Source organism: Pezoporus wallicus, unplaced genomic scaffold (assembly GCF_028554395.1).
Source record: "Pezoporus wallicus isolate ANWC-B61680 ecotype Strahan unplaced genomic scaffold, APGP_CSIRO_Pwel_v1 contig_12175, whole genome shotgun sequence".
Classification (NCBI taxonomy): domain Eukaryota; kingdom Metazoa; phylum Chordata; class Aves; order Psittaciformes; family Psittacidae; genus Pezoporus; species Pezoporus wallicus.
The window spans coordinates 1-13,578 of record NW_026642857.1 but is presented as its reverse complement, the minus strand read 5'-3'; the positions used below and the strand labels follow the sequence as shown (position 1 = coordinate 13,578).

The following is a 13,578-nucleotide window of genomic DNA, read 5'->3' as shown; positions in this document are numbered from 1 at the left end:
ATAGAACCCATATTGACCCCATAGAACCCGTATCGACCCCGTAAACCACATATCGACCCCATAGAGCCCGTATCGACCCAAAGAGCCCATATCGACCCTGTAGACCCCATATCAACCCAAAGAGCCCATATCGACCCTGTAGATCCCATATCGACCCAAAGAGCCCATATCGACCCTGTAGACCCCATATCGACCCAAAGAGCCCATATCGACCCATAGAGCCCATATCGAACCCATAGAACCCATATCGACCCCGTAAACCACATATTGACCTCATAGAGCCCGTATCGACCCAAAGAGCCCATATCAACCCCATAGAGCCCATATCGACCCATAGAACCCATATTGACCCCATAGAACCCGTATCGACCCCGTAAACCACATATCGACCCCATAGAGCCCGTATCGACCCAAAGAGCCCATATCGACCCTGTAGACCCCATATCAACCCAAAGAGCCCATATCGACCCTGTAGACCCCATATCAACCCAAAGAGCCCATATCGACCCTGTAGACCCCATATCAACCCAAAGAGCCCATATCGACCCTGTAGACCCCATATCAACCCAAAGAGCCCATATCGACCCTGTAGACCCCATATCAACCCACAGAGCCCATATCGACCCCATAGAGCCCATATCGACCCAAAGAGCCCATATCGACCCTGTAGACCCCATATCGACCCAAAGAGCCCATATCGACCCTGTAGACCCCATATCGACCCATAGAGCCCATATCGACCCCATAGAGCCCATATCGACCCAAAGAGCCCATATCGACCCTGTAGATCCCATATCAACCCAAAGAGCCCATATCGACCCCATAGAAGCCATATCGACCCCGTAAACCACATATCGACCCCATAGAGCCCATATTGACCCCATAGAACCCGTATCGACCCCGTAAACCACATATCGACCCCATAGAGCCCATATCGACCCAAAGAGCCCATATCGACCCTGTAGATCCCATATCAACCCAAAGAGCCCATATCGACCCCATAGAAGCCATATCGACCCCGTAAACCACATATCGACCCCATAGAGCCCATATTGACCCCATAGAACCCGTATCGACCCCGTAAACCACATATCGACCCATAGAGCCCATATCGAACCCATAGAACCCATATCGACCCCATAAACCACATGTTGACCCCATAGAGCCCGTATCGACCCAAAGAGCCCATATCGACCCTGTAGATCCCATATCAACCCAAAGAGCCCATATCGACCCCATAGAAGCCATATCGACCCCGTAAACCACATATCGACCCCATAGAGCCCATATCGACCCAAAAACCTCATATCAACCCTGTAGACCCCATATAGGCCCCATAGAGTCCATATTGACCCAAAAACCTCATATCGACCCCACAGACCCCATATCGACCCCGTAGAGCCCGTATCGACCCCATAGAGCCTGTATCAACCCAAAGAGCCCATACTGACCCTGTAGACCCCATATAGACCCCGTAGACCCCATATCAACCCAAAGAGCCCATATCGACCCCGTAAACCACATATCGACCCAAAGACCACATATCGACCCCACAGAGCCCGTATCGACCCAAAGAGCCCGTATCGACCCAAAGAGCCCATATCGACTCTGTAGACCCCATATCGACCCCGTAGAAGCCATATCGACCCATAAACCACACATCGACCCCATAGAGCCCATATTGACCCAAAAACCTCATATCAACCCCGTAGACCCCATATCGACCCCAAAACCTCATATCGACCCCGTAGACCCCATATCAACCCTGTAGAGCCCTTATCGACCCTGTAAACCACATATCGACCCCATAGAGCCCGTATCGACACAAAGAGCCCATATCGACCCCATAGAGCCCATATCGACCCAACAGACCCCATATCGACCCAAAGACCACATATCGACCCTGTAGACCCCATATCAACCCCTTAGAGCCCATATCGACCCCATAGACCCCATACAGACCCCATAGAGCCCATATCGACCCAAAGACCACATATCGACCCCGTAAACCCCATATCGACCCAAAAACCTCATATCGACCCCGTAAACCCCGTATCGACCCAAAGACCCCATATCAACCCAAAGACCCCATATCGACCCCATAGAGCCCGTATCGACCCCGTAGATCCCATATAGACCCAAAGAGCCCATATCGACCCCAGAGAGCCCATATTGACCCTGTAGACCCCATATCAACCCAAAGACCCCATATTGACCCAAAGAGTCCATATCGACCCTGTAGACCCCATATTGACCCCATAGAGGCCATATCGACCCGATAGAGCCCATATCGACCCAATGACCCCATATCGACCCAAAGACCCCATCTCCACCCCATAGACCCCACAGACCCCTATCCACCCATAGATGCCATAGACCCCATAGACCCCATATCCACCCCACAGACCCCACATCCACCCCATAGACCCCATACACAGAATAGACCCAATACCCATCTCATAGACCCCCATAGACCCCATCTCCACCCCATAGACCCCATAGACCCCATATCCAGACCATAGACCCCCACAGACCCCATATCCAGATCACAGACCACATCTCCACCCCACAGACCCCATATCCACCCCCTAGACCCCATCTCCACCCCATGACCCCATCTCCACCCCACAGACAACATAAACCCCATATCCACGCCATAGATCCCATATCGACCCCATAGACCCCATATCAACCCCATAGACCCCATATCCACCACAAAAGCCCCATATCGACCCCAATGACCCCATATCCACCCCACAGCCACCATAAACCCCATATCCGCGCCATAGACCCCATATCGACCCCATAGACCCCATATCAACCCCATAGACCCCATATCCACCCCATAGACCCCATATCCACCACAAAAGCCCCATATCGACCCCATCGACCCCATATCCACCCCACAGCCCACATAAACCCCATACCCACACCATAGACCCCATATCGACCCCATAGACCCCATATCGGCCCCATAGACCCCATATCCATAAGCCCCATATCAACCCCAATGACCCCATATCCACCCCACAGCCCACATAAACCCCATATCCGCGCCATAGACCCCATATCCACGCCATAGACCCCATATCAACCCCATAGACCCCATATCCATCACATAAGCCCCATATCGCCCCAATGACCCCATATCCACCCCACAGACCACATAAACCCCATATCCACGCCGTAGACCCCATATCGACCCCATAGACCACATATCCACCACAAAAGCCCCATATTGACCCCAATGACCCCATATCCACCCCACAGCCCACATAAACCCCATATCCACGCCATAGACCCCATATCGACCCCATAGACCCCATATCAACCCCAGAGACCCCATATCCACCACAAAAGCCCCATATCCACCCCCTATACACCCCACAGCCCCTATATCCACCCCATAGACCACTCCCCCCCCAATGCGCCCCACAGCTCCTCACTGCGGCCTCAGCGCCGTCCGGCCCTCGTTGACCACGGCCGCTTTCTGCCCGCAGTTGGGGTGGAAGAGGAGGCGCTGGGGCTGGGGGGGAGGTCCCGGTGGGGCGGGCGCCCGGGGGTGGTGGGGGCCGTTGGGTGCCACGGACGAGGGGTAGGGGGGGAGGGGAGGCGGAGGGGGAGGGGACAGGGCCCGTAGGAGGGCGTTGTTGCGGCGGAGGCGGTCGCTGGGGTTGTGGTTGTGGACGATGGTGACCTTGACGGCCATGCCGTAGAGATCCACCACGCCGTAGAGCACCGGGGGGGTCACCGCCGTCGCCACCCCTGCATGGGAGGCAAGGGGCGGTCAATGGGGGGCAATGGGGGGCAATGGCGGTCAATGGGGGTCAGTGGAGGTCAACGGGGGTCAATGGGGGTCAACGGGAGTCAATGGGAGTCAATGGGTGATGACGATGCTCAACGGGCGATGATGGCGTCAATGGGAGTCAATGGGTGATGATGGGGGTCAATGGGTGATGATGGGGGTCAACGGGAGTCAATGGGTGATGATGGGGTCAATGGGTGATGATGGGGGTCAATGGGTGATGATGAGGGTCAATGGGAGTCAATCGTTGATGATGGGGTCAATGGTTGATGATGGGGGTCAATGGGAGATGATGGGGGTCATGCCATAGAGATCCACCACGCCATAGAGCACCGGGGGGTCACCACCGTCGCCACCCCTGCATGGGAGGCAAGGGGCGGTCAATGGGGGCAATGGGGGGCAATGGGAGTCAATGGGGGGCAATGGCGGTCAATGGGGGGCAATGGAGGTCAACGGGAGTCAATGGGGGTCAATGGGAGTCAACGGGAGTCAATGGGTGATGACGATGCTCAACGGGCGATGATGGCGTCAATGGGAGGCAATGGGTGACGATGGGGGTCAATGGGTGATGATGGGGGTCAACGGGAGTCAATGGGTGATGATGGGGTCAATGGGTGATGATGGGGGTCAATGGGAGATGATGGGGGCCATGCCATAGAGATCCACCAAGCCGTAGAGCACCGGGGGGGTCACCGCCGTCGCCACCCCTGCATGGGAGGCAAGGGGCGGTCAATGGGGGGCAATGGGGGGCAATGGGAGTCAATGGGGGGCAATGGCGGTCAATGGGGGCAATGGAGGTCAACGGGAGTCAATGGGGGTCAATGGGAGTCAACGGGAGTCAATGGGAGTCAATGGGTGATGACGATGCTCAACGGGCGATGATGGCGTCAATGGGAGGCAATGGGTGACGATGGGGGTCAATGGGTGATGATGGGGGTCAACGGGAGTCAATGGGTGATGATGGGGTCAATGGGTGATGATGGGGGTCAATGGGAGATGATGGGGGCCATGCCATAGAGATCCACCAAGCCGTAGAGCACCGGGGGGGTCACCGCCGTCGCCACCCCTGCATGGGAGGCAAGGGGGGGTCAATGGGGGGCAATGGGGGGCAATGGCGGTCAATGGGGGGCAATGGGAGTCAACGGGAGTCAATGGAAGTCAACGGGGGTCAATGGGTGATGACGACAATCAACGGGCGATGATGGCATCAATGGGTGGTGACGGCGTCAATGGGTAATGATGGGGGTCAATGGGTGATGATGGGGGTCAACAGGAGTCAATGGGTGATGATGGGGTCAATGGGTGATGATGGGGGTCAATGGGAGATGATGGGGGTCACGCCATAGAGATCCACCACGCCGTAGAGCACCCGGGGGGTCACCGCCGTCGCCACCCCTGCACGGGAGGCAAGGGGGGGCAATGGGGGGCAATGGGAGTCAATGGGAGTCAACGGGAGTCAATGGGGGGCAATGGCGGTCAATGAGGGGCAATGGAGGTCAACGGGAGTCAATGGGGGTCAATGGGAGTCAACGGGAGTCAATGGGAGTCAATGGGTGATGACGATGCTCAACGGGCGATGATAGCGTCAATGGGAGTCAATGGGTGACAATGGGGGTCAATGGGTGATGATGGGGGTCAACGGGAGTCAATGGGTGATGATGGGGTCAATGGGTGATGATGGGGGTCAATGGGAGATGATGGGGGCCATGCCATAGAGATCCACCAAGCCGTAGAGCACCGGGGGGGTCACCGCCGTCGCCACCCCTGCATGGGAGGCAAGGGGGGGTCAATGGGGGGCAATGGGGGGCAATGGCGGTCAATGTGGGGCAATGGGAGTCAACGGGAGTCAATGGAAGTCAACAGGGGTCAATGGGTGATGACGACGATCAACGGGCGATGATGGCATCAATGGGTGGTGACGGCGTCAATGGGTAATGATGGGGGTCAATGGGTGATGATGGGGGTCAACAGGAGTCAATGGGTGATGATGGGGTCAATGGGTGATGATGGGGGTCAATGGGAGATGATGGGGGCCATGCCATAGAGATCCACCACGCCGTAGAGCACCCGGGGGGTCACCGCCGTCGCCACCCCTGCACGGGAGGCAAGGGGGGGTCAATGGGGGGCAATGGGAGTCAATGGGAGTCAACGGGAGTCAATGGGAATCAATGGGTGATGACGATGGTCAACAGGCAATGATGGCGTCAATGGGTGTAGATAGGGTCAATGCGTGATGATGGGGTCAATGGGTGATGACGACGGTCAACGGGTGATGATGGGGGTCAATGGGTGATGATGGGGTCAATGGGTGCTCATTTGCTCAATGGGTGCCGATGGGGCTCAATGGGTCTCAATGGGTGCCGATGGGGCTCAATGGGTGCCGATGGGCTCAATGGGTGCTCATTTGCTCAATGGGTGCTGATGGGGCTCAATGGGTGCCAATGGGGCTCAATGGGTGCCGATGGGCTCAATGGGTGCTCATTTGCTCAATGGGTGCTGATGGGGCTCAATGGGTGCCAATGGGGCTCAATGGGTGCCGATGGGCTCAATGAGTGCCAGTGGGGCTCAATGGGTGCCGATGGGGCTCAATGGGTGCTGATGGGCTCAATGGGTGCTCATTTGCTCAATGGGTGCTGATGGGCTCAATGGGTGCTGATGGGCTCAATGGGTGCCGATGGGCTCAATGGGCGCCGATGGGGTTCAATGGGTGCTCATGGGCTCAATAGGTGCTGATGGCGCTCAATGGGTGCTGATGGGCCTCAATGGGTGCTCATGGGCTCAATGGGTGCTCATTTGCTCAATGGGTGCTGATAGGCTCAATGGGTGCCGATGGGCTCAATGGGTGTCAATGGGGCTCAATGGGTGCTGATGGGGCTCAATGGGTGCCGATGGGCTCAATGGGTGCTAACAGGGCTCAATGGGTGCCGATGGGCTCAATGGGTGCTGACAGGCCTCAATGGGTGCCAGTGGGGCTCAATGGGTGCCAATGGGGCTCAACGGGTGCCAACGGGGCTCAATGAACACCCTCAAGGCCATTCGCTGTCCACGCTGGGGGGCACCAAAGGCATGGGGATGCCCCCAAAAGCCACTTTTGGGGTGTCCCCGTCCCCACCCCCACCCCCAAGGTGTCCATGGGGCACCCCCCACCCCCACCCCCCGGGGTCCCCAACGTCCCCCCCACCTTGGTCAATGCCGTTGATGTAGAAGTGTAGGGCGTTGTTGGGCTTCCGCGTGAGGCCGATGTGGTCCCCTTCCTGTGGGGCAATGGGGGGCAATGGGGGTCAATGGGATCAATGGGGGTCAATGGGATCAATCAATGGGGGTCAATGGGATCAATGGGGGTCAACGGGATCAATCAATGGGGGTCAATGGGATCAATGGGGGTCAATGGGATCAATGGGGGTCAACGGGATCAATCAATGGGGGTCAATGGGATCAATGGGGGTCAATGGGATCAATCAATGGGGGTCAATGGGATCAATCAATGGGGGTCAATGGGATCAATGGGGGTCAATGGGATCAATGGGGGTCAACGGGATCAATCAATGGGGGTCAATGGGATCAATGGGGGTCAATGGCATCAATGGGGGTCAATGGGACCAACGGGGGGCAATGGGGGCAATGGGTGCCATGGGGGGGCAATGGGGGGCAATGGGGACCAATGGGGGCCATGGGAGGGATGGGGGTAATGGGGACATTGGGGCAATGGGTTTCAATGGGGCCAACGGGTCCCAATGGGTGCCAACGGGGTACAATGGGTATAATGGGCACCAATGGGCACCAATGGGTGCCAATGGGCGCCAACGGGTTCCAAAGGGTTCAATGGGTCCCATTGGGTACGATGGGTGCCAATGGGTCACAATGGGTACAGTGGGTCCCAATGGGTGCCAACGGGGTACAATGGGTCCCAGTGGGTGCCAATAGGTACAATGGGTCCCAATGGGTGCCAACAGAGTACAATGGGTACCAATGGGTGCCATGGGGTACAATGGGTGCCAATGGGTGCCAGTGGGTGCAAGGGGTGACAATGGGTGCCAACAGGGTACAATGGGTCCCAGTGGGTGCCAATAGGTACAATGGGCACCAATGGGTGCCAATGGGTGCCAACGAGGTATAATGGGTGCCAATGGGTGCCAGTGGGTACAATGGACACCAATGGGTGCCAATGGGTGCCAATGGGTCCCAACGGGTGCCAATGGATACAATGGGTCCCAATGGGTGCCACCGGGTCCCAAATGGGTGCCAACGGGTGCCAATGGGTAAAATGGGCACCAACGGGTGCCAATGGGTACAATGGGCACCAATGGGTGCCAATGGGTCCCAACGGGTGCCAATGGGTGCCAGTGGGTACAATGGACACCAATGGGTGCCAATGGGTCCCAAATGGGTGCCAACAGGGTACAATGGGTCCCAGTGGGTGCCAATGGATACAATGGGTCCCAATGGGTGCCAATGGGTCCCAATGGGGTACAATGGGCACCAATGGGTGCCAATGCGTCCCAATGGGTGCCAACAGGTGCAATGGGTGCCAATGGGTCCCAATGGGTCCCAGTGGGTGCCAATGGGTACAATGGGTGCCAATGGGTCCCAATGGGGTACAATGGGCACCAATGGGTGCCAATGGGTACAATGGGTCCCAATGGGTCCCAGTGGGTGCCAATGGGTCCCAATGGGTGCCAATGGGTACAATGGGTCCCAATGGGGTACAACGGGCACCAACAGCTGAGTTTAGGGCTGGAATCTCCCCCATTGGAGCAAATCAAAGTGGGGGGGGGGGGGGGTGAGGGGGGTCCCCCCTGTTTTGGGGGGGGGTACCTGTAGCTCATCCAGGCTGAACTCGCAGTATTCCCGGCGCGTCCCCTTCCCATTGGTGAGGATCCCACAGCCGCTCATCATGATGGTGCCTGCAGTGGGGTGATGGGGGGCTCAATGGGGTGCTCAATGGGGTGATGGGGTGCTCAATGGGGTGCTCAATGGGGTGATGGGGTTCCCTATTGGGGTGATGGGGGGCTTAATGGGGTGATGGGGGTCCTCATGGGGTGATGGGGTGCTCAATGGGGTGATGGGGGGGCCCTATTGGGGTGATGGGGGGGATCAATGGGGTGAGGGGGGGCTCAATGGGGTGATGGGGGGCTCAATGGGGTGCTCAATGGGGTGATGGGGGTGCTCAATGGGGTGCTCAATGGGGTGATGGGGGGCTCAATGGGGTGATGGGGTGCTCAATGGGGTGCTCAATGGGGTGATGGGGTGCTCAATGGGGTGCTCAATGGGGTGATGGGGGCTCAATGGGGTGATGGGGTGCTCAATGGGGTGCTCAATGGGGTGATGGGGTGCTCAATGGGGTGCTCAATGGGGTGATGGGGGGCTCAATGGGGTGCTCAATGGGGTGATGGGGGGCTCAATGGGGTGATGGGGGGTCCTCAATGGGGTGCTCAATGGGGTGATGGGGTGCTCAATGGGGTGATGGGGGGTCCTCAATGGGGTGCTCAATGGGGTGATGAGGGGCTCAATGGGGTGATGGGGGGTCCTCAATGGGGTGCTCAATGGGGTGATGGGGGGGCTCAATGGGGGGAGGGGGGATCCTCAATGGGGTAATGGGGGGCTCAATGGGGTGATGGGGGGGCCCTATTGGGGTGATGGGGGCTCAATGGGGTGAGGGCAGGTGCTCAATGGGGTGATGGGGGTCCTCAATGTGGTGATGGGGGGACCCCATTGGGGTGATGGGGACCCCACTGTAGTGATGGAGACCCCATTGGGGTTATGGGGGGGGGTCCCCATTGTGGTGATGGGGACCCCATTGTGTTGAAGGTGGGGGGGGGCACCCATGGGTGCTGACCGGAGCGCAGGTTGGTCATGGTGGCCGGGTACTCGAGGCTGTTGGGGTTATGGGCTGTGACCCCCATCTCGATGGAGCCCGACCACTTGTCCACCAGCTTGTCAATGCGGATCTGGGGGGCAAAAGAGGGGGTCAGGGACCCCAAAATCCCCTCAAATCACCCAAAATCGACCTAAAATGACCCAAAATCACCCCAAAATGACCCAAAATAACCCCAAAATCGACCTAAAATGACCAAAACCCACCCCAAAATCAACCCAAAATGATCCAAAACGACCCAAAATCGACCCAAAATCAACCCCAAATGATCGAAAATGACCCAAAATCACCCAAAATCACCGAAAAATGATCAAAAATGACCCCAAAATGAAACAAAATGACCCAAAATCAACCCAAAATGATCGAAAATGACCCAAAATGACCCCAAATCAACCCAAAATGATCGAAAATGACTGCAAATCACCCAAAATCAACCCAAAATAATGGAAAATGACGCAAAATCACCCCAAAATGACAAAAAATGACCCAGAACAAACCCAAAATGATCGAAAATGACCCCAAATCACCCCAAAATGATTTAAAAGGACCCAAAATCACCCAAAATCACACCAAAATGGCCAAAACTGACCCAAAATCAACCCAAAATGACCCAAAACGACCCCAAAATGACCCAAAATGACCCAACCCAAAATAATGGAAAATGACCCAAAATCAACCCAAAATGATCGAAAAGGACCCAAAATCACACCAAAATGACCGAAAATAACCCAAAATCACCACAACATCACACCAAAATGATCGAAAAGGACCCAAAATCACCCAAAAATCAACCCAAAATGATCGAAAAGGACCCAAAATCACCCCCAAATGACCCCAAACCCCTCAAAAAAAAACAAAATGACCTCAAATCCCCCCCAAATCACCCCAAAATGATCAAAAATGACCAAAATCCCCCAAATCAACCCACCTCGAATATCTCCCCATCCCGAAACGACCCAAAATCCCGCAAAAATGACCCAAATTCACACAAAACTAACCCGAAACGCCCCAAAATCACACAAAATCGACCCAAAATCCCACCAAAACGCCCCAAAAACACACAAAACCAACCCGAAACGCCCCAAAATCACACAAAATCGCCCCAAAATCCCACCAAAATCGTCCCAAAATCCCACCAAAATGACCCAAAATCCCGCCAAAATGACCCAAAATAATCAAAAACTACTAAAATCACCCACAACGACCCAAAATGCCCCAAAATCGCCCCAAATGGACCCACCTCGAACATCTCCCCATCCCTTAGGGGCCGGTTGGTCAACACCACCCCATTGTTTAACCCCCAAAATCACATGAAAACGACCCAAAATCCCCCCAAAATGACCCAAAATGATCAAATATGACCAAAACGACCCAAAATGCCCCAAAATCACCCCAAAATGACCCACCTCGAACATCTCCCCATCCCTTAGGGGCCGGTTGGTCAACACCACCCCATTGTTGAACCCCCTTGAAACCCCCCAAAATCACATGAAAACGACCCAAAATCATGCAAAAACGACACAAAATGATCAAATATAACCAAAATCCCCCAATATGCCCCAAAATCCCTACCCTCGAACATCTCCCCATCCCGAAACAATCCAAAATCCCACCAAAACGACCCAAAATCACACAAAACCAACCCGAAACGCCCCAAAATCACACAAAATCGACCCAAAATCCCACCAAAACGACCCAAAAACACACAAAACCAACCCGAAACGCCCCAAAATCACACAAAATCGACCCAAAATCCCACCAAGACGACCCAAAAACACACAAAACCCGAAACGCCCCAAAATCACACAAAATCGACCCAAAATCCCACCAAAATCGTCCCAAAATCCCACCAAAATGACCCAAAATCCCGCCAAAACGACCCAAAATAATCAAAAACTACTAAAATCACCCACAACGACCCAAAATGCCCCAAAATGGCCCCAAAATCGCCCCAAATGGACCCACCTCGAACATCTCCCCATCCCTTAGGGGCCGGTTGGTCAACACCACCCCATTGTTGAACTCATCGAGGGGCCGGCGCCGCTCGGCGGTCTTGTGCCCGTTGCTGAGCTTGATGAGGGCCCCACACTTCTCGTGGAACAGCAGCGCCTCATTGGTCGGCGCGGATGAAGGGGGCGGGGCTAAAGGGAAGCCACGCCCACAAAGGGGGCGGTCTTTATTTAGTAGCGGGGGGCAATGGGAGAAGGAGGGGGGGGTTCATTGGGGTGGGAAGGAGGGAAGGGGGTGGGGCTAAAGGGGAAGCCACGCCCACAAAGGGGTCGACGCCCATTCAGAACTAGGGGTCAATGGAAGGGGGGTTCCCATTGGTTAGTAAGGATGAAGGGGGCGGGGCTAAAGGCAAAACCACGCCCACAAAGAGGTGATGCTCATTCATAAGCGGGAGTCAATGGAAGGGGAGGTTCCCATCGGTGAATGCAGATGAAGGGGGTGGGGTTAAGGGGAAGCCACACCCACAAAGGGGGCGGTCTTCATTCATAAGTAGGAGTCAATGGAAGGGAAGGTTCCCATTGGTTAATGCAGATGAAGGGGGCGGGGCTAAAGGCAAACCACGCCCACAGAGAGGTGATGCTCATTCAGAACTAGGGGTCAATGGAAGGAGGGGTTCCCATTGGTTAATGCAGATGAAGGGGGCGGGGCTAAAGGCAAACCACGCCCACAGAGAGGTGATGCTCATTCATAAGCGGGAGTCAATGGAAGGGGAGGTTCCCATTGGTTAATGCAGATGAAGGGGGCGGGGCTAAAGGCAAACCACGCCCACAGAGAGGTGATGCTCATTCAGAACTAGGGGTCAATGGAAGGAGGGGTTCCCATTGGTTAATGCAGATGAAGGGGGCGGGGCTAAAGGCAAACCACGCCCACAGAGAGGTGATGCTCATTCATAAGCGGGAGTCAATGGAAGGGGAGGTTCCCATTGGTTAATGCAAATGAAGGGGGGGCGGGGCCTAAAGGTGGTCCATGCCCACACATGGGCGTGTCCTCCCCAGGCCACACCCCCTTTTCCAGAAGCCCCGCCCACCGCTGGAACCCTTAGCACTGAAGCGCCGCCTCTTTGCGGCTGGCCACGCCCCCTCCCAAAGCCTTATATGGACAAGCCCCGCCCCTTTGGAGGGCCAGGCCCCGCCCCCTGGCACTCACCAGCCCCTGGTGGGTCCAGGCTGTCGGGGAACTTGTCCGGACGTGGCTGGGACCGGGGGGCCGGGGTTGGGGGAGGGCTGGAAGCACAGAGACCCACATTGAGACCCATAGAGACCCATAGAGACACATAGAGACCCACATTGAGACCCATAGAGACACATAGAGACCTATAGAGACCCATAGAGACACATAGAGACCCACATTGAGACCCATAGAGACCCATAGAGACCTATAGAGACCCACATTGAGACCCATAGAGACCCATAGAGCCCCATAGAGACCCATATTGAGACCCATAGAGACCCATAGAGACCTATAGAGACCCACATTGAGACCCATAGAGACCCACATTGAGACCCATAGAGACCCATAGAGACCCACATTGAGACCCATAGAGACCCATAGAGACCCACATTGAGACCCATAGAGACCCACATTGAGACCCATAGAGACCCATAGAGACCCACATTGAGACCCATAGAGACCCACATTGAGACCCACAGAGACCCACATTGAGACCCATAGAGACCCACATTGAGACCCACATTGAGACCCATAGAGACCCACATTGAGACCCACATTGAGACCCATAGAGACCCACATTGAGACCCATAGACCCATAGAGCCCCATAGAGCCCCATAGAGACCCACATTGAGCTCCATTGAATCCCCCATTGAACCCCATTGAGCCCCATTGAATCCCACTGAGCCCCATAGAGACCCACACTGAGCCCCATAGAGA

At 55.5% G+C, this 13,578-nt stretch overlaps 1 protein-coding gene across 1 annotated transcript; it reads right to left on the bottom strand.

Annotated features, from left to right (window-relative positions):
• Window positions 1-3,442: 3,442 nt before the first annotated feature.
• Window positions 3,443-12,913, bottom strand: LOC130611778 (neuralized-like protein 4; the record flags this gene model as incomplete). The annotated part of the gene is made up of 6 exons (XM_057432910.1): window positions 3,443-3,765; window positions 6,987-7,059; window positions 8,621-8,709; window positions 9,642-9,753; window positions 11,646-11,821; window positions 12,837-12,913. Coding segments are annotated over 6 exons (850 nt in total), but the record flags the coding sequence as incomplete, so codon positions are not given.
• Between the last annotated feature and the right edge of the window lie 665 nt (window positions 12,914-13,578).